General features: G+C 49.6%; 1 protein-coding gene across 1 annotated transcript in view; it reads left to right on the forward strand.

Moving 5' to 3' along the window:
• The window catches only part of ARHGAP42 (Rho GTPase activating protein 42), a 139,337-nt gene that overhangs the window by 88,826 nt on the left and 29,310 nt on the right, over window positions 1–21,201 (forward strand). The window contains exons 5-6 of the mRNA XM_007520717.3: window positions 17,015–17,116; window positions 20,673–20,783. Of these exons, the coding sequence (XP_007520779.1) occupies window positions 17,015–17,116; window positions 20,673–20,783 (213 nt within the window). The remainder of the gene's footprint in view (window positions 1–17,014; window positions 17,117–20,672; window positions 20,784–21,201) is intronic.

Below are 21,201 nucleotides of genomic sequence, written 5' to 3' on the forward strand. Positions count from 1 at the left end.
TCCCTCTCTATCTCTCCCTCCCCTCTCAGTTGCTCTCTATCCAATAATAAATAAATAAAAATACTAAAAATATATTTTAAAAATGAATAAAATGCTTAGTGTCTAGGGGATCAGGTGGTGGTGTGCCGGTTATGTACACATATCACCATTCTCAAAGACAGGGGTTCAAAACCCCCCTCCTCACCTGCAGGAGGAAAGCTTCATGAGAGGTGAGACAAGTCTGCTGGTCTCTGTCTTTCTCTCCTCTTTATCTTCTTTCTGTCCTGTCAAATAAAAACAGAAGAGAAAGAAAGTGGAGACAATGGCCACTGGAGTGGTAGATCCACAGTGGCCACCCAGAACCCAGGATAACCCTGGGGTGGAAGAAAGGCAAAAAAGAGAATTTAGTGTCTAGAAACATTTTTATTTGAAATCTACTAATGTTAAGTATGGCAATCTGTAGCCTTAGAGCCAAAACCGATATTCTCAGTCTGGGACTGTGGTTTGACAGCAAGGCACTACGGAGAGTCCTTTTCACCTCTGAAGTACTTTAATATCTAAGATTTGACTATCTAAGTGAGAATGATGTAGAAACCACTTCCTAATCACACACTTTTGTTTAAGTTTCAAATCCCAGGCTGACCTGTTGAGAGGCCTCTTCCCAGAAACACAACTTTCAGTAGGAATGCAGTGAGACTCATCATAGATTTCACTTCTTTGTCTGTGTGCTTTCTACCCTACAGACCAGTTAGCTAGAAATGGAGCAAGTGTTTTGGGTTTAGGGAATTTGCTTAAACCTCAAGAGAGCTTTGCTCCAGAGGCTCCTGTTGGCTCCCTCTTAGAGGGGAGTTTGCACTTCCCTGGTCAATACAGTCAGTATGGATAGGAAGCCCGACTCAAATGCTTTCCACGTAAGTACTGAAAGCCGTACTGATCTAGTGGCTCTGAGCTGCAGAGATGCCCTCCATGGAGACCTCAGAAACAGTGGAGTGAGCCCACTGCAGAAAGATTCCAAGCCCTGGGGGGGAGGGGAGAGAAAAAAGAAAACAAGAAAACCTTGCTTTAATTGGTAGAAGTGGCTGCCTCGTACCAGCTGGTGAGCTCACAGTGGGATAAACTGTCTACAAGGACAGATTCTGGTCCTCCCGTCGTCATCTCCAGCATCACTGTACATGGCATTTCTTGACGTGCTTGCCACATGCACTGGACTAAATGAGACTGGAAAGGTGAGAATTCCCTTTTAAAGTCACAGCTGACAAGCACTGGTACTTGACCATTTCCCCCTGTTTACCTTCACTAGTCAGAGGGAGGAGCTTGGGCTCCATTTGTGTCCTCTCAAAGACTTGAAGTGAGGTTTGTGTGCACGGAGGAGGGCCTTTCCTCTGTTTGCCTATCTCCTCGGACTCTGTTTCCTCTGCACGCTAGAAGATCAGGGCAGAATCTGCCCATTACAACACTCAGTGCCAACAGCAGCTCACGTCTAATACAGAAATGCCGCGGCCACTCCTGGCTTCTCAGCACTCTTGCTTCTGGCTTGGCTGCGTCCTGAGTCTGGCTTTTTAGAGTTGGTTGGTTTAGAGGGAAAACAGACTTGAGTCACACAGACCTTGCTTTGGTTCCTGGCTCTCATACATGAACTCGATGACTTCTAGACAGACCATTGGCTTTTTCAGCTGTGAAAAGTGAGATTATTTCTCAGAGTTTGTATATGTGTGCAAAAGTGACACTTAGCACACGTGACTTCCCCGTTCATTCTGGTCCAGCAGCAGGTTCATTCCAGCTTTCCCTTGGCCTCATTTGCGACTGTCCCCTTTTGGGTTGTGTGGCTTCATGTAGCCGGGTTGATCTGCTCTGACCTAACATTTATTTTCCCCGTGGTACCAGGAGGCAAAGGGTCCCCCATAGCCTGGTCATTTAACATGCAGCCCAGCAGCAGTAACTAGGGCCTTAGTGAAAAGGCAGATTGTGAACCCACAGCAAACTTCAACAGAACTAGTGTTTGCATTTTCAGAACAGCTCACCAAGTTTGGAAAGCACTCTTCTGCATCCCATATTTGGAATGCACAGTCCTTGTGGAGCATGGCCCTCTGTTGAGGATATGGGGGTTAGAGTATTTCTGACTAGCTGGGGGGTAGGGTGTGGGGGAGTCCTTGCACCTCCCTGTCAGCAGTGGCTAGGCAGCCCTCAATTCTGGCATCTTTGTGTTTCGGTAAAGACAGATGTTCACCACCACTTCTTGGGACAGGTGCTCCCTGACACTACCCCACTCCCTCCCCAGCCTGTTCAGGAAGTTCCTGCTTGGCCCTGACTGGCGCAGCCTGCAGCCCCAAGATGGCTACACAGCAGGAGCCTCCTGACCCCTTGCTCTCCTCTCCTTCCATTCTGTCCTCCCTTAGATCATGTTTCCTTCCTCTTTCTTCCTCTCTGGCCAACAGGGGCCCCTGCGAGGCTGCCTGTGTGGCCCCCTAGAGGTGTGTGTGGCTCTGTGACTGCTCAGCACCCAGAGCAGTGTTTTGGATGAGCCTGAATGCTGGGCTGCTAGGAGTCTCTCACAGAGGGCAAAGTCTTTGTATGGGAAATGCCACCTTAGTCTCAGCTGGGATGGACACAGATGCTCCCCATCTTTCCTTCTGTGCTGTCTGTGGCCCTGCAGTCTTCCCTGGGGAGTGTCATCTAGCTAGAATGTAGGCATGTCCAGTCTCCTGACCACACTGCGACCAGTTGGTTTTCTCTAGTTACTGGAAATTGCTCCAGTTGTCCTTTTGCAAAGTGCATGGCGATGATAGTCATTAAAACTTGTTTTGAAAGCAGCATGGTGGTGGTGGTTTCAGATAAGCCACATCAGCCCTTCATCCTCAGAGTCAACCCAGCCCGAGTTTTGGTGTAGGATTCTTGCAGTCTGACGTACTTATTTTCAGGAGGTTCAATATTTAGTAGTGAGGAATTCGTTTGCATAAACAACGCTATAAATCTCATAAGCTCAAGAGATGTTGAAAGGAATCATTTAATGCTTGCTAGCAAATTGGTACAATGATGCTACACTGAAGCCAAAATGGAATCATTGACTGATGAAGTCATAAAAATGAAAATATCATTGGTGAAACTGCTCAGAGCTGGAGCACATTTTTGCTATTTATTCAGGTTCTGTCCCCCTGTCCCGCCTCTCTGTCTTTTTCCATGATGACTTTACTGGAAAGAAATCCCTTGTTCCTATTTCAAAATATTTCCAAATCCTCCTTGGGCGGGCTCCTCCAGAGGATAATCAGACAGAGTGATTCCTAGACTCACAGACATGTGGGCTGCTGTTAGGATGCTAGGGCATCCCAGAGAAAAGGCAGAAAACAGGCAGTATCTCCGGTGCTACAAGAGCAAAGAGCCTGGTGCTCTCGTGACAGGGCAGAAGCTGTCAGACGGGGGGTCAGACGGTGGCGCAGCGGGTTAAGCACACGTGGCGCAAAGCACAAGGACTGACTGGCGTAAGGATCCCAGTTCGAGCCCCCAGCTCCCCACCTGCAGGGGGGGTTCGCTTCACAATTGGTGAAGCAGGTCTGCAGGTGTCTGTCTTTCTCTCCCCCTCTCTGTCTTCCCCTCCTCTCTCCATTTCTCTCTGTCCTATGCAACAACAATGACATCAATAAACAACAACAATAATAACCACAATGATAAGACAACAAGGGCAACAAAAGGGAAAAAATGGCTTCCAGGAGCGGTGGTCCCCCGATGGACCTCCCAGAATCCTCAACACCCTATGTCCCGGGCTGCTGACCTGACACGTGCTCTGCTGGCTTCAATCTCCTGCTAGATATCCCCTTGGTTATGGAGTCCAGTATAAACCCAGAGAGAGAAGAGGAAAAAGGGAGGGACACTCAGAAGTTGTGGTAGTTATCTGTGTGACGTGGAAAGGAAGAGCAGATGGGGCCATGGGAAAAAATGGGCAAATACATACAAATATAAGCAGATAGTTGTAGAAATACTAGCTAACCCCTATCTGTAGCTTCCAGTGGAGGCACTGGGGACACAGAACTCTGGTGGTGGGAATAATGCAGAATCATATATATATATATATATATATATATATATATATATATATATATATATATACTATTCTCTTATTATTTCATAAGTTAATATTAAATCACCAATAATTTTTAAGTCTAATTTATAAAAAGGGACTTTTGCAAGGCCACATTTACTACTTATTAGTAAGGAGAGGGAGAGAAAGAAATACAGACCCCTCTGAGGAAGTATTTCATGTTCTGAGCCTTTTTGTTGGGTGAGCTGGGGCACCAGGTCATGGGCCCCTCTCATCTTTCCAAAGAACCAGCGACATTTCTAATGTCAGGTGAAAGCTGATGTACGATTCCATGGTAAGGGGATTCTAACTGAAAATAAGCACTACCTATATTCAGCTGCCCTCTTTGAAAAAATTAATTGATCTGGTCTTCACTAGTGGAGGAAGGCTCCAAAGATACGGGTTGACTATAGTGTCTGTGACTATCTGCCCCTTTTTCCCTCTGGTCCTGCCTTCTCTTCCTAAGTCACACCCACACCTCACAGTCCATGCTCACAGCTGGAACATTCTAGCCTACACTCACCCCAGGAGCAGTCTTCCTCGTGGCAGAGTGTGTCGGCTCACCCTCCCTTTGGAGCGTGGGGCAGCCCCTACCATTGCTGCTCTTCCGTGAGGACGAGGTTCCTGGTCCCGATGGGACCCATCAGGTTTTGGAGGGTGGTCAGAGCTGGGGGACACACCGAGAGCCTGTGCTCTGCTCTGGAGCTGCCCCTCTGAACCCTCATATTTGTAGGCAGTATTTTGTATTCAGCCAGTAAGAAATAGTTTGTGTCTGCAGTAGGAAGGAGCATTTTTAAGGTAGATTTTATTCCCACATCTGCTTGTGGGACGTTGTTACCGCGAGTACCAGGACTGGCCCTGTAGGAGGAGTGTCCTGGGCGTGGGTGGGGTACAGCGTGCAGGAGGGGACCTGGCCCTGTTGGTCAGCTATGTGGCTACAGCCAGGAGGTTCTCGCTAAGGAACATGTGGTGCCAAGGGTCGCAGCTGACTGGCGGTGAGCTGGGGTTGGAGGAGCCCCTCACCACACATGGCTGCTACCTTGTGCTGCTGGAGGAAGTCAGTGGCCACCTTCCTGAGGCATGTGTGACAGAGGAGGGGACAGAGCATGCTCATGCCCATTCCAAAGAAAAGCGTTGCCCAGACTTGGTTCCAGGCAAGCTGTAGTGTTCCAGGACCTGTACACGCCCACCCCAGCCCACCCTCCCCATCCCTGTTTGTGCACAGTCTCAAGGTAGTTCTTCTGAGATCATTTATTAACCTTTTCCCACCACTCGCAGACCTTTCTCTCCATCCCAGAGGCAGAGTCAGCACCGTGGAGGAAGTAGCTCAGAGTGCTTAGGGGAGGTGGAGACCCTCTGTGTGCTGTGGTGAATGCTGAGCTCGGGTAGCTCAGTCTCAGGCCTGTCTCGGAGGCGGGGCGGCAGCTCGGGGACCTGGCCACAGCGCCCTGTGTGCAGGGACGAGACCAGAGCTGCTGCCTGCCCTCTCGCCAGGGCCTTGTGTGTGCTGCTAGGTGGGCCTCACAGGGGCGTGACAGAAGTGCACTTGGGAGAGACCGTCCAACAAGAATGCGGAGATGAAACACTCCGGAGGCAGCAGCAGCAGCAGCAGCTTTTTTGAAAAGGCCTGGTGGGAGCTGACTACAGGAGGCTGATGGGAGACTTTAGAGCCCTGGGTTACTGCAGTGAGGTGGGAGTGCATGTGGGAAGGCAGTTGGCAGCGATATTCTGGAGACCAGAATCAGAAGTAAAGACTGTCGGTGTTGGGGGATGAGGTCTGAGAGAATGGTGGGTCCCCCAGCTCAGCCCCTGGGGGGAACAGTGAAAATGTCCCTAGTTGTTCTAGTCCTGTCCACGCAGTCAGCAAGTTCAGAGATTTCCCAAGTGAGACCTTCGGGCTTACTCAGGCCTGTGTTGTCTTGGTTCAGCTCCCAGTTATCGCACCTGGCTTTTCTCCTTCTGCAAAAACAGCCCATACTGAGGCTGTTCTTCCTGTCCCACAACTTCTTCCTGGTAAAAATGTCGTTTTATAAGTAAAGTACAGGGTTCAGTGTCAAGAACAGTTCAGCACCTACAGAGCCTCTCCCTGAGTTGTTTTGCGGTCACCGTCTTGTACCTGGAACTGGTCTGACACACAGCTGTGGGGCCTACCTTGATCGGCGTTGACCTCGAACTGGGCGCTGCCTATGTCTTTCACTGTGCTGGTTTTGCTCAGAATCTTCCTCCTACAAGACCGAGAGGCCTGGAGTATAGGCAGCTTGTCTTGCTCTTGCTCTTGCTCTGCCTTGGCTCCTGTGTGCTGAGGGCTCACAGACTGAAAAATCAAGTTGTTTGGGAAGGGATGGGGGTACCCTTTCTTAACTGATTCCCAGAGAAAAGCATTGAAGAACAAAACATCTAGTAAAATGCTCTGAGTCAAAAGTTGGGCTGGTGAGCTGGGCCAGCACTGGACAAGCTGGAACAGGCTCTGTACCTGGAAGCTGTGCCTTTGCCTGTCTCTGCCTTGGGACTAGTACTGCTGAGGGTGGGCGGGAAAGGCAGCTGGGTCCTGGGCGTGGCCTTATTCTGAAAGCAAAGCTATGTCAGCGGTTTCTGATCTGTGCCCTATTATAAGCAAAGCCATCTTCTTCTTGAACACTTGCTGGTTGTGTTAGACTAACTCACATTCTAGCAAGCAGTACCCTGGGCTGGTCTGTCATCCACATTAGGAAATTCAGGGTTTGAGACTTGTCTTTGCCGTATAGGATACAGAGACCATCCTTGTAGTGTAGTGTACAGAAGATCCCTGTTTTGACCAAATGAAGAAGAAAATGACATTCACAAAGAACGTCTTGTGGTGTTTCTAGAAGGGTCTTAGGCTGTCACGTTTCTGTTCAGTCACCATAATTCTCAAGCACTGTTAGCCGCTCCTCCAGCCATTAACATGGTCTTCACTGGTTCTTCATTTTATGTCCTCTAACCAAGCCTTTGGGAAACTGGGCGCCACCTCACTTGGTGGCTGGCCTTCATGAATGGCATTACCTCACGTCTGCCTGCTGCCAGGTGAGCTAAATAGTTTAAACATTCTTCCCTGTGGCCGGCCTGCTTACCTTAGAATTGGTCCATTTCCTTCTGTGTCTCCTTAACTGGAGAACAGCTGGTCACCATGTGGCATTCTTCAATTTTACCAGTAAGTCAAAGAAGGAACCGGCAGCTTACCGCCTTCACCTTGGTTCTCCTTCTGGGTGCTGATCAGTCGCTGTCAGAAATCCAGGCGCATCCTAATACCAGGCCCCATGGGAGAAGCAAGGGATGGAGACATGAGACATGATAGAACCTTTACTCACCCAGCACTGTTCTTCATAGACACAGTGTGTGTGTGTGTGTGTGTGTGTGTGTGTGTGTGTGTGTGTATCTTTGTGGGACTGAGTCTGTGTTTACTTCATGCATTTTATTAATAGAGATACAATTAGAGAGAGGATCAGGATATATCTCTGTCATATAAAATGCCTGGGAATCTCATGCACACAAAGCCCAGAGTTCTGCTGCTGGGATATCTCCCTGGACATGAGACTTTTGAGTTCTGAGTTTTAAATTTCACCTTTCTGGACCCCAGTAGAGTACACAGGTTATCATGCACAAATAGTGAAGAGTGTTGCCAGTGTCTCTTTCTCTTACCCTATTCCCTGATTCCCTCTTAGTTTCTATCTCTAGAAACTAAGATTAAAAATAATAATAATAATTCATCAGGGGGGTGGGTGGTAGCGTAGCGGGTTAAGCACACATGGCGCAAAACACAAGGGCCAGTGAAAGGATCCCCGTTCAAGCCCCCAGCTCCCCAACTGTAGGGCAGTCGCTTCACAGGTGGTGAAGCAGGTCTGCAGGTGTCTTTCTCTCCCCCTCTCTGTCTTCTCTTCCTCTCTCTATTTCTCTCTGTCCTGTACAACAACAATAATAACTACAACAATGATAAAACAAGGACAACAAAAAGGCCTCCAGGAGCAGTGGATTTGTAGTGCAGGCACCGAGCCCCAGCAGTAACCCTGGAGGCAAAAATAAATAATTCATCCTTCTGTGTTTGTAAGGTTTATTTAGACATTTGTAATTCATAACTGAAGTTGAACTGCAGGATGTGAAGAGGAACTATGTCAAATAGAGGGAAGCCACACATATGCATGTGACTTGTGATTTAGAATGGACTTTCTAACTTCCCTTCAAGTATTATTGATCATATATAAACTAGGTAACTTGGGGTGGGGTGTGTGGTGGTACACCTGGTTGAGCGCACATGTTACAGTGCACAAGCACCCAGGTTCGAGCCCCTGGTCCCCACCTACAGGGGGAAAGCTTCACACAAGCTGTGAAGCAGGGCTGTAGGTGTCTCTCCGTCTCTCTCCAATCACGTCCTTCCCTCTCAGGCTGTCTCTATCCAATAACTAAATAAAGATAATACTTTTTTTAAAAAAATAGGTAAATTGGGAGAATACTTCTTGTTTGTTTCAAACGAGAAGTATTCTCATTCCGTTTGTTTTGTTTGTTTGTGATCAAAAAGACCACGGAGAAGAATGAAGAGGAGCCCGACCTTTATAGCCGCACAAATCGCCAGTAGGACGGGTGCCTGCTTTAGTAGATTTAATCAACTGAAAGAAAATCAATATCTTTTCATGTAGAATTGAGCTTGTTTTAAGAACTCACTCTTTGGTGGTTTATTTAAATCTATAAAAATCATAACACCTAAGGATTTATTTGTATCGATCAGTGTGTTCCTGGTTGAAGAAAGGAAAATGAAGTTATTGGTGATGACTAGTTTTGAACTTTCTGTTACCAAGGAGCTAAACTTCTACAAATTATGTGTGAAGCTTCACCATGTGCAAGGACCTGGGTTTAAGTCCCTGGTCACCACATGGGAGCAGTATGCAAAAGGGTAACTCCATGAGCACAATGCAGTACCTTTTTCTCTGTGTCCATCCATCCGTCTCCCCCGTGTCTCTCACCCTCCATCTGCAAAAAAAAGATTTCACTGGAAGCAATGGGTTCAAGTAAGTGTGAAGCCCTGGCAACAAAATAAACTCCGAGAAAAAATGGCTCGTGCTAGTTGGAGCTGTTAAATTGCCTGGCTAGAGAACAGCCCCATTTCTCAGGTGATGGGAACAACGACTACCTTTCCTCCGCCTTTGCGACTTGATTGTTTTTGATGTCAAGCCTGGACTGAAAAAGTTGCCATTATAAACAGATCTATTTCTTGATAAGTATGGAGTCGTCCCAACCCTGGGGGTTAGTCCACATCTTACTAACCAAAGCTTAGTTTTTGGGTTTTTTTTTTTCTGGTATTCTTTGATACTACCAGAGGGTTAGGCATTGCTTGGGAGTGATCGTTCTGATTTTGAGAGCAGCTGGGTTCCAGTAAAGCCCAGGAGATTTCCCAGACATCCACCCTCCCGCTCCTTCGTGCTGAACATAGTCTCGTGTACTCTCTGCCAAATGGCCCTTCAGGATATTGTGGTTTGATGCGGGCAGGTGCAGCCAGGCCTCCTTGCTGGTGACGTAACAGAGTCTAGACTGGAGCGAGCCACGGGAAGGGGCAGTCAGATGCTCCCAGAGCTCAGCGCACAGGCCTCAGACAGAGGCTACTTCCCCAGCTTCTGTTCGCAGCCCTGAGCTGTAGCAGAGCAGCTCCTGATGGTAGAGAAATGCCGTCATGTTGCTAGTGACTGTCTGGTTACAGACAGGAGAGGAGAGGCATAGAAGTCAGTCACAACCCAGACACAGCTCTGGGGGTGGAGCTGTTGGTGATCTCCCCCCTCACCCCCCCCCCCCCCGCCATGCACTAGTGCAGGCCAGCGAGTGGGTTGGTGTGGGGAGCCCGAAGGCCCAGGCTTGTGGTGAGAGGAGCAGCCTGGGTGGGGCGGCCCTTGCTCAGTAGCCCCTCTGTGTGGGGTGCTGGGGCAGCGGGTGGTGGCTGCATTGAGCGCCGTGAAAAGAATGCAATGTCGTCTCTGGAATATCCTACGTTGCACCACTCAGAAAAATAATTCCTGGAGCTGATACTCACGGGACATTGCATCCTGCGGCCCCGCTCTCTCTGTTCTCTGTGCCTGAACCCAGAGGGGCTCCCTGTCCCCACAGGGAGGGGATCCTACCGCCAGGGAGCGGCAGCTGCTGGTTTGAGGGGGTGGCTGGTGCTTGCTCCTTGACTGCTGCTCTCTCTCGGGTGTGGAGGACCTGTCAGTTTCCCTGAACCCTTTACACACACACACACACACACACACACACACACACACACTGTTCACATTTCAGAAACCCACAGCTGACGTGAACACAGGGCCTATTGGCTCTCTGATCACAGAGACCTGACTGATCTTTTTCCCGGGAGAGATCCATTACCTTGCCTTTAAGATCTCGGTGAAACCCGCTGCTCCCAAATGCATAGATGTAGTGACAAGACTTTCATCATTGCAGAACATCAGACACCTCTCAGTTTGGCTTTATTTGTCTAGCAAGCATTCCCCCTGGAGCTCACATCTCAGGCCCTCGCTCTGAAGTTCAAAGGCTCAGTCCTCCAGCTGCTTTCCTGGGAATTCCCTTCTCCTCTGTGAAGTCTTGTTTTCCCAATTCCCATGTCAGCTTTGGGGTTCATTCCTTCATTTTAGCAGAGCAGCAGAACATACACCCGCCTCATTCCCTCCCCTGAGAAAAAAGCGTATGAGTGAAGTTGAGAGCAGGGATGTTTGCAGCCATTCCCGCGCTGCCCCAGGACAGAGAGGAGGCATGGGGTCAAGTGTGGAAGGATGAGCTCCTGCTTTCAGAGGCACAGGCGCCTTCTGCCCTGAGCTTCCTGTGCTGCGTGGGCCACACAGTGCTGACTCCTCACTACCGCTAGGCTGTTGCCTCTACCCAAGGCTTTATCATATATGATACGATGTTTCCTGTGGGTGTTTTCCATGCACCACGCCATGTTAACATAGAAACTTTGAAGGATCAGTTCTGGCAATACGTGCGCTTGTGTGTGTGGTGGCCTCACACTCGGTGATGTGGTGATGTTAGTGCCCTACTTGGTGAGCCATCTCCTGGTCCCCTCACCCTTTATTTCCTATTTACATTTCCAAATTTTTCTTTAGTAGTTCTATCAGTCCGTTATTAGATTTCCTGATCTTTCATTTGTTTTCTTTCTTTCAGTCCACTTCCTCCTTACCTGGCAACCCATCTCAGAAATTAAGCATGTAGTTTTGTTTTCTGTCCTTGTGAAGTTGGTTGGCTTTCTGCTGTACGTGCATGGTTTGCTGTTGTCTGTCCATCTTGTACTTGTCGTGTGTGTTGTCAGGTCCTTCATGTGTGTGTTCCTTTCCCACTTGGCCAAGCACAGCACAGCCCACAGCAGATACTTGGGGTCTGCCTTCTTCCTCCTGTGGATGGTGCCCCTCACCTTTGGGTTTCCTTGTGGACTTGCCAGTGAGGCTCCTTGGAGTTGAGCACCTACCCATGGGTGCCCCTGGTGTCACCTCAAGAGAAGCTGTGTGCTCGGTGCTGCTCGGTAGTTCTGAAGGTCCCCTCTCTGTGCAATCAGTGTGCAGTGCTGGCCATGTGCCTCTGGCCAGCCCCTGGCTCATACTGCAGGTTCTGATTTGCTTTTCTCCAGTTACTAATATGTTGGGAAAACACTGTTTGCTTGCTACCCTCCTGGTGTGCCTCTTCTGCGCTGCTTCCCACAGACTTCTGTTTGCTGTTCTCTCCTGTCCTCAGGATCAGCCCTTCTAACAGCAGATACTGATTCTGGCCACATGGGGTGGGTGTGGCGGGGCTGTGCTGCCACCCTGAACAGGGCCTCTTTGGAGCTTGTGCATTCAGCAGACTGGGGGAGGTGGGGTGCCCAGCAGTGGTGGGGCACAGGACCCCCACCCCCACAGGACAGCAGCTGCACCAAGATGTTCAGCATACTGGCTTCTGGGGTGGGGGTGGGGGTCTGCACTGTGCAGCCAGCCTGGCCCCGCGGTTGGTGTCCTGAGCTCCAAGTCCCCAGCGGCCATGACGTTCTGGCACAGGAGGTCATCAGGCCAGGCTCATTGTTGGGGTGACAACCCATCTTCTCGTGCCTAGCACACAGCCAGTTTGTACTATTTCACGAGCTTCCAAAGTCAAACTTTTATCTATTGGTATGTATTATTCCTCTTCATTCTGCTCTTTCTGCTGTTCTGTATTCACATGCAGGATTTTTCAAAATGTACAAGGAGTGTTTGTTTAGCTAGTGGCTGTACTAACATAATGGCATAAATAGTGGCGTGGGAAATTTTGCAATATCCTGTGTGGCTACTACAGCATTGAATTGTCTTAAAAATACAACTTATCTGTTGTCCAGGAGGTAGTGCAGTGGTAAAGCACTGGATTCTCAAGCATGAGGTCCTGAGTTCAATCCCCAACAGCACATGTACCAGAGTGATGTCTTTCTCTCACCTCCTTTCTCATTTATAAATAAATTATTAAAAAAATACACAACTTATCCTAAATCTGATCTATTAATAAACAGAAATAAAGGATGGTGCAGTAATATTTTCTCTTAAGTCTCTACATGACACGAAAGCAATTGTCTAAAGAAAGTTGTGTGGGAGTCTCCTGTGGTAAGATGGAGCTAGACAGCTAGTTTGCTCTTCAGAATGGGCCCTGAGTGCTCCTCACCTCTGCTGCCCTCTTGTGGCCAATAGATGCATTGCATGGGCTTTGCTTTTACCAGTTCTTTATGCTCCTCGCCTCTGCTGCCCTCTTGTGGCCAGTATGAGCATTGTATGGGCTTTGCTTTTACTAGTTCTTAATGCTCCCTATGCTCCTCGCCAGTGCTGCCCTCTTGTGGCCAATAGAAGCATTGCACAGGCTTTGTTCTTTTACAGTTCTTTATGCTCCTCACCTCTGCTGCCCTCTTGTGGCCAGTAGAAGCATTGCGTGGACTTTGCTTTTACATTCTTTATGCTCACCTCTGCTGCCCTCTTGTGGCCAGTATGAGCATTGTATGGGCTTTGCTTTTACTAGTTCTTAATGCTCCCTATGCTCCTCGCCAGTGCTGCCCTCTTGTGGCCAGTAGAAGCATTGCACAGGCTTTGTTGTTTTACAGTTCTTTATGCTCCCTATGCTCCTTGCCTGTGCTGCCCTCTTGTGGCCAGTAGAAACACTGCACGGGCTTTGCTTTTTAAAAATATTCCCTTTTGTTGCCCTTGTTTTTCATTGTTGTTGTGATTGTCATTGTCGGATAGGACAGAGAAGTAGAGGAGAGGAAGACAGAGGGGAAGAGAAAGACACCTGCAGGCCTGTTTCACCACTTGTGAAGCGACTCTCCTGCAGGTGGGGAGCTGGGGGCTCGAACCGGGATCCTTAACGCTGGTCCTTGCTCTTTTTGGCACATGTGCTTAACCCGCTGAGCTACCGCCCATCTCCCATGGGCTTTGCTTTTTGACATTTATGCTCCTTAACTCTGCTGCCCTCTGTGGCCAGTAGAAACATTGCATGGGTTTTGCCATTAATAGTTCTTTATGCTCTGGGTTTGCTTTCTGCATGATAAGCCTGTCATATTAAGTAAATGCTAGGCAGTGTTTGGTTCTGTACAGTAACAGCCTTGACTGGAATTGTCACCTGCATCAGCACTACAGTGGAGCCTGGTAACCCTCACTGTGTAGGGGACGGTGTGACCAGCCAAAGCCTGAGGACAGCTGACTGGATGGTCACTGTGCTGAGACTAGATGCAGTGCAGATGATTGTGGGCCCAGGACACAGCCATATAACACTTCAGTAAGTTACAACTACATGTACAAACTGAGTTGTCATTTGTCAGGAGGAGAACGCTTATTAGAAAAAGAGATCAGGTGAAATGTATCTGGAGATTGGTGTACATGCCACAGGTGTTTCTGAAATGGGAACAATTGACCCCAAAAAGTTCAAACTGTTTATTGATTTAGTTGACAGAACCATAGGATAAGTGGAATACAATTCCACACAGTTCCCACTATCAGAGTCCCATCCTCTCCATTGGAAGTTTCCCTATTCTCTGGTTGTATAATTTTTTTTTCCTCCAGGGTTATTGCTGGGGCTTGGTGCCTGCACTACAAACCCATTGCTTCTGGTGACCATTTCCCCCCCCCCCCCATTTTTGTTGTTATTGCTGCTGCTGTTGGATAGGACAGTGAGACATGTAGAGAGGAGGAAAGAAAGATAGACACCTGCAGACCTGCTTCACCGCTTATGAAGTGACCTCCCTGCAGGTGGGGAACTGGGGGCTCAAAGCAGGATCCTTATGCCAGTCTGTATGCTTCATGCTTTATGCACTTAACCCCCTGCCCTACCAACCAGACCAAAATTCCTTATGGGGAGCAGAAGGTGGGAGGTCTGGCTTCGGTAATTGCTTCTCTGCTGGACACGGACATCGACATCCCTGCTTCAAAACTATTTTTAAATAATTTTTAATTGGGAGGGGGAGAAACTCTGCTCAGCTCCGGCTCATGACAGTGCCAAGGGTTGAACCTGGGGCCTCTTAGGACCTCAGCATGGAAGTCTGGTGTCCAGCTACTGTGCTAGCCTCCTAGCCCTCAGTGGTCGGTCACTCTTGCTTATGTCTTAAAATCATATCAAAGGGACCAGGTGGTGGTGCACTTAGTTGAGTGCACATGTTACAATGCACTAGGGCCTAGGTTCAAGCCCCCAGCCCCTACCTGTAGGGAGAAAGCTTCCTGAGTGATGTAGTGCTACACGTCTCTCTCTTCCTCTCTATTCCCATACAATAGATAAAATGTTAATCCTATCAATAGAGATCTTCATAGATACATATACACACCTTATTTGACACATCACATGTACACGGTTGTGTGTGCGCATCTGTAGTCATATGACTGACTTTGAGTCCTCATTCAGTCGTGTGCCCTGCTAGTGCGGGCTCTTGGGGAGCCATTCCATGAGGGCAGGCGTAGGGCTGCTGGGTTCAGAGGAGGGAGGTGGGGCTGTCTCCCTGTGGAGATGGGAGTCATGAAGGCAGAGAGCGCCTTGATACCAGTGCTGCCCTGCAGCTTGGCCTCTGCACTCTGCTCCTTCACTTCCGGCAGGAGCTGAGCGTGTTTGCACCGTCTGCCTCACAGGACCTTTTCAGAGATCATTCTTCCCGACCCGGTGGTGTGAAGGACCCAGATCTGAACTGAAGTCCAGGAAGTACTTCTGGGAATGATTTTTATGTTGTCAGGAATGCTGATGTGCTGGTGCTGGGCCAGTGTTTCCAAAATCCCGTCAGCTGCCGGCTCAGAACAAAGACGCGAGTGTAGGGGTATAGCTATGTCCCTGTTGGGGGCTGAGCACGATGGGCCTGCCGCCGACCCTGGCCACCTCCCAAGTGCAGGCCTTTGTGCTGCATTGTCCCTCGCACCCTGCAGACTGGTGCGTGTGTTTGAGACTGTGATGCCTGGTGTTCTAGAATTATTGATTTTTTTGTGGAGCATCTCATCAAATACTCTACTAAAAAAGATTTGACTATATTAATGATAGAGAATTAGAGCATCACTCTATAACATGTGATGCTAGGGATCAAACTTCTGGCTTGATACTTGTGAGTCCAGTGCTCTGCCCACTGCACCCCTCCTGGGCTGTTGGGGAGGGGCCCATGCTGTGCCCGAGAGGTGGGCACAGGTGGCAGGTGATGGAGGGGACTTGAGAGTCTGAGCTGGATGCCAGCAGTAGCTCCAGGGGTATGGGGGAGGTATGGGGGGTGGGCAGGGGTGTTGCAGGCATGAGCCAGCACAGTGAGCACCTTCATCCACTGCACAAGTGCTGAGCCAGATCCCAGCTGGGGAGGGGGCTCCTGTGACCCCCACACTTCTGAGCCCCTAGGTGAACCCTGAGTCTCACAGGGTACTTGCTTCTCCTCGGGGGTAACAGACCTTGGAGAGTTTGATGTCTCATTTCCAGGTATAATGTTCTCATGTGAGGCTTAGTCAGTGTGTCACAGATGGTCTGAAAGCGAAAAGAACTTACTGTCTTTCTCCAGACAGCTTCCTGGAGAGTCAGGACTGGGCTCCAGGACAAAGAGGGCGGGAAAGCTTCACGGTGCTTGCGCCCGGCAGGATGTGCTGGCTACACAGACCTGCATCTCCAGCTCCAGCTGCTGGGCAAGACGCCTGTCTGTCCTCCCCTGTCCATTTTTAAGTAGCTTCTCCAAGTACTTATGAAAATCATGAAGTGAAAGCAACATGCATAATAGATTGTTTAAAGATAGCAATGCCTTCACCTCTGGCTGCGTTTTGAATAGACTTAAAAATCATTTGGCTCCCCTTCAAATGAGTGGCACCTCCAGAAACACTGAGATAAAGGCAGAATAGTATTCTCCGGCCAGTGCAGTTTACGAGCACAGCTCCCTGGCCTTTCTCTCACAGGCACTCATATATGGTGCAGAGACACTAGGAGGCAACATGTACAGCTGGAGAAGACTGGACTCCCAGATGCGGCATGATTTCTGCAGAAACTTGCCAGCAGAGGAGAGCAGCCCTCTCGCCTGCAGGGCCGCCTAGAGCTTGTCAAAGTGGGACACCGATGTTCAGCCTCTTCATCTGACTTGGCATTATCTTGCTCAATAATCCCCAACTACCTGTGGCTAAATGTTTGCTTTTCTCCACGTGAAGACTTGGCAGAGCTGCCAGGAGCCTTTTTGTGGCTGGAAAGCAATGCCTTGTCTATTGTGGGAATAACGGTCTGGCTCACCAGGACATTGGAGCTGCTTCCCCGCACTCTTAGCTCTGTCTTCCCAGATGGGGATCTCTTGCTGAGAAGCAGCTGCTGAGCACTCAGGCTCCTCCAGAAGCTGCCTGCTCTCCCCAAACAGGCCTTCACGTGTGTTCACACTCCCTTCTCCACCTGCCTCCACTCTGCCAGGTGCTGCTTCTAGTTGCCGATAGCTGGACCGCAGGGGTAGCTGAGCTGCACAGTGACAGCAGTGATTAACGTCAAGGTTCTCTTGTCCCTCCCTAGGATGGAAAGAAGAAATTTGACAAGGAGAGTGAGAAATACTATTCCATTCTTGACAAGCACTTAAATCTGTCTGCAAAGAAAAAGGAGTCTCATTTGCAAGAGGTAAGTAACCTGCCGTAACCAAGTGGGCAAGGGCGTTGCTGTTGGGCCCTGGCTCCAGCACGACCCCATCCTCTCCTCTGCTGCTCCACTCCCTGGGGTGCTTCCTACAGTCTTAGCAGGCTCTTAGACTCCTAGGGCTTTGGTGATGATTTGGGGCCTCTCAGATATTCTTTCTATTTATTTTTATTATAGGAGAGAGAGAGAGAGACAGACACCCTCCTGCTTCTATGAAACCCGAGGCTTGAGCCCAGAAGGGAACAGGAAAGCCCGACCCCAGCCCCAGCCCCTCCACCTCACAACATATAAACAAAGGGACGCCTGCAGCTCTGCTCCACTCGTGAAGCTTCCTCCCTGCATGTGGGGACCAGGGGCTGGAATACCATCCCTAAGCACCGTGCCGTATGCGCCACCCCTGCCCCCCATCGTCTTTAGACTGCTAGGCAGATGGTTGGCTGCTGGTTTGAATGTCCCAGTATAGAAGTAGCTAGAGTGGATGGCAGTTTTCCCTGGTGACCTCACTTAGGATCTCGTACTGCTGTGCGTGCCCCTGCGTGTCTTCCGGCTGTGCTAGAACAGAGTCTGCTCTGTTTCTCTAGTTACTTGGAGCCTGGAAAACCTGTAAGGTAGTAACCCCCCCCCCAACACACACACACTCGCACACCTGTGCCGTGGCAGACCCCCTCACAATACAGCATGTCACATATCTGTGCCAAAGCAGGTCCTCAGAGCACTGGGGGGCATCAAGCAGCATGTGACTGGATTCTTTCTCTCTCGACCCTCTCCAAGCAGAGCTGCTCTGGGGAGATGCTGCCGTCTTGTCTTTGGTTCTGTGCAGCGCTGTTAAAAGTCCTGTGCTCCTCTCCCGGGCTCTCTGGTGGCTCTTGAGCTTATTAAGCTGTTCTCAGGAAGATCCCTCTGTGCCTTGTCATCTGACAGCTGGCTCCTTGTTCCGTTTGCTCATGGCAGATGAGCAACCGCCCGTTTGCAGGACTCGAGGGGTCAGCTGGTATTGACAAAGCGTAAAGACATTGATCAGGCAGGTGACTGGAGGAGACAGAGCTGGAAACAGACTGTCAAGACTGAGAATTCACAGTAGGTGAAGAGAATTCATACTTGGTATGTGTTGCATAATTTCTAAGCATAAAGCAAAAGGAAAGGATCATAAAGGAAGTGCAGAAAGACGGGTGTGTGTAAAAACAACCTAGTTCAAAAGACCCGAGGTCAAATTGGAAGGCACGGTGTTAGGGACCTCATGCAACACACGACAGAGGTGTCCATCTGCTGTACACTAGATGTGTCTGCCAGTCAGTGAGGAATAAAAAATTCATGGGGCAAAGCCCAGGGACCTCAAAGCACATTCCATCAACGAAGAACTAGAAAACACAGTACACGTTTCCGTGTCTTGAGACTGTCTTTAATAGCAGTGCAAGTTAATAGTCCCCCAGAATGTCAGTGCATTAGACAGTGTCCACTTTCCTTGGTAGGAACATACATTTAGTCACTCTGGGGGTCAGTCTGACATGGTAGGTCAGCAAGAGTTAATTTTGCAAGGGAGCTTCAGTTTTGTTGATGGGCCTCCTCCCCCAAGAAATGGTCGGCAATGAGCCTAAACAAATTGTTGTTGTGTAATCACTCAAGTGTCACTCACAATGCCAAAAAATCAGAAATATCTCGAGCAGCACATACCATACAACTGGGTAAATGCACAAATACAGTCCGACCAAAAGTCAAGCCAGGCGTGACTGTGGAAAGTCACTTTTGGAAAAGCACCTGAAGGCATTGGGAAATACTAGGTTAAGTGTGTGTGTGTGGGGGGGGGTGAGGTTTAGAAGCGGATGGACAACACAAATTGTTATTTGAAAGTAGGTTTGTGTCTTGAAATACTAATAACTGGATTGCTATTCTCACTTCTCATTCATTAGGTTTTGTTGTTTTTGTTATTCTGCATATTATCTCAGGTGGGCACTTGGTCCCCTGCCCTCTCCTCCCCTCCCTCCTTTTCATTCACAGCCTGGAGTCTCCTGTATCCACGCTCACTGCAGTGAGGTGCTGCTTCCTGGCTATCTGGGGGTGGGGGTGGGGGTCCCGCAGGCTCTGAGCAGCTGTGCTGTCTGCACTGGAGATGAGCTCTGGCCAATAGCAGATGGTTCTCCCCCTGTACTCTGACTACCCCTCCCACCTTCCTTGCTGATGGGCTGAGCTTGGCTAGTGAGTTGGAGGAAATGGCATCTTACTCTTGTGTCAGGAGCTCTGTAGGAAGCCCACCACCCCAGGATGGGCGTTTTGCCAGGAGGAGACAGCAGAGGTGTGGACCCCACCAGGCCAGACTCGGGCTTCTGGCAGCCCCGTCCAGGGAACACTTCGACCCAGCGAGCCCCCAACTGCCCTCGCCTACCCTGAGGCACATCGTGGCCTCTGCTTGTCCTGCACCCCGTTTCAGACAGTCTCAGCAGACACAGTGGGGTGCAGTGAGCTTCCCTGCCTGTTAGGCTGGAAGGCCCAGAACCTGCTGTATGGAGCCCCCACGTATATCCTCACATACTGGTGTAAAGCTTGGAATTGTCAGCTTCTGAGACCCCTAGTGAGTTGCTTCTAACAAGCTAGTTTTGAAATGTCTAAATAAGCCTGTGGTTGTTCTCAAAGGTGCCTCAGATGAAGTTATAAGGTCTTCTGCTCTCCATACCTGAAGCCTAATTCCACATTTATCTACCTGGAAAAAGGGGGGAAAGTCACTAGGAACAGTAGAACTGTGCAGATGCTAAGACCCTGTGATGTCATGGTGGCAAACAAAAAATCAGTGTGTGGCATTGGTAGTGTGTTATCATTTGGCTGGGGCTCTGTTGTGTGGCCTCAGATCCACCCCGGCCTGCGCCCAGCTCCCCACCCCTCTATTCACTGCCTCTGCAGCCCAGGCCTGCTACGCTCTGTGGTTTTCACACATAAGACTCCGCACCCCAAGCCTGTCTTCCACCTCCTCACACACACACACCTTGGGGCCAGGGCCTTGCACTGACAGAGGTTTATTGATCCACTAATTTTTCATTTAGCAAGTGGGGGGGGGGCACAGCACCAGAACTTCCCCTGTTGCCGAGCACCTCCCATGTGGTGCTGGAGCTCTGGCACAGGTGCAGTATCCTCCTCTTGCATCCATCAGGAGAAGCAGTGCAAGTCACCACCACTTCCTCTCATTCCATTAGTTTATCTTTCTATTATATTATATAATAAATTATATAATCTTTTATTATATAATCAAAAACCCTATGAGCCCCACCGGCATTCTCTCCCTCCCCGACGCCAGATTTTCACGGGCACTTCTCAGTACCTCTCCTGCTGAAGCACATGCTTTGTGCTTACCCTGTCAGCCTATTTCTCCTCCCACAGCAGGGACTTACACATCCCTCTGGACAAGGACTGTGTTTTCCTAAGTTTTATTGTCCAGGAACACAGCCATGGAGACACTGCAACGTTTTGCGGGATTTATCTTTCAATGACGCCATCAGGGCAGGACGGGCATGGGGTCCTCTCTGCGTCCTGACTCGTCTCTCTTGCTCTTTAGGCAGACACACAGATCGACCGAGAACACCAGAACTTCTATGAAGCTTCGCTGGAGTATGTCTTTAAAATTCAAGAGGTGCAAGAAAAAAAGAAGTTTGAATTTGTTGAACCGGTAAGTTTCAATTTCACTATAAAACAGTAGGTGTAGAACATCTTCTGGAAAAATCATAATTAAAAACAGGGAGGGAGCTGTGTGGGCTGCGGCTGGCGTTGCCACCGGCTGCACTGCAGTTAGCCCGGCTGCTGTGCGCGGCTCTTCCCCACGATGCTGACGGCACCTAGAAGGTCTGCTAGAGGGCTGACGAGTGCGTGTGTGCGAGGAGACACAGAACCCTCCTCCCAGGGCTGGCTGACTCCCCACGGGATGCTCTTTTCTTGCATCAGGATGAGGAGGCCTGGGAGCACCCACAAAGAGCAGATGGCTGGTCTTCATGCCGCTGTCACCAGGACCACCTGCCACTGCCTGGTGCTCACCACGGGGACAGCAGCACAGCGAGAGCAAAGCCCTGGTGTCATCGAACACCCTTTCC

Source organism: Erinaceus europaeus, chromosome 20 (genome assembly GCF_950295315.1).
Source record: "Erinaceus europaeus chromosome 20, mEriEur2.1, whole genome shotgun sequence".
In the NCBI taxonomy this organism is placed as follows: Eukaryota; Metazoa; Chordata; class Mammalia; order Eulipotyphla; family Erinaceidae; genus Erinaceus; species Erinaceus europaeus.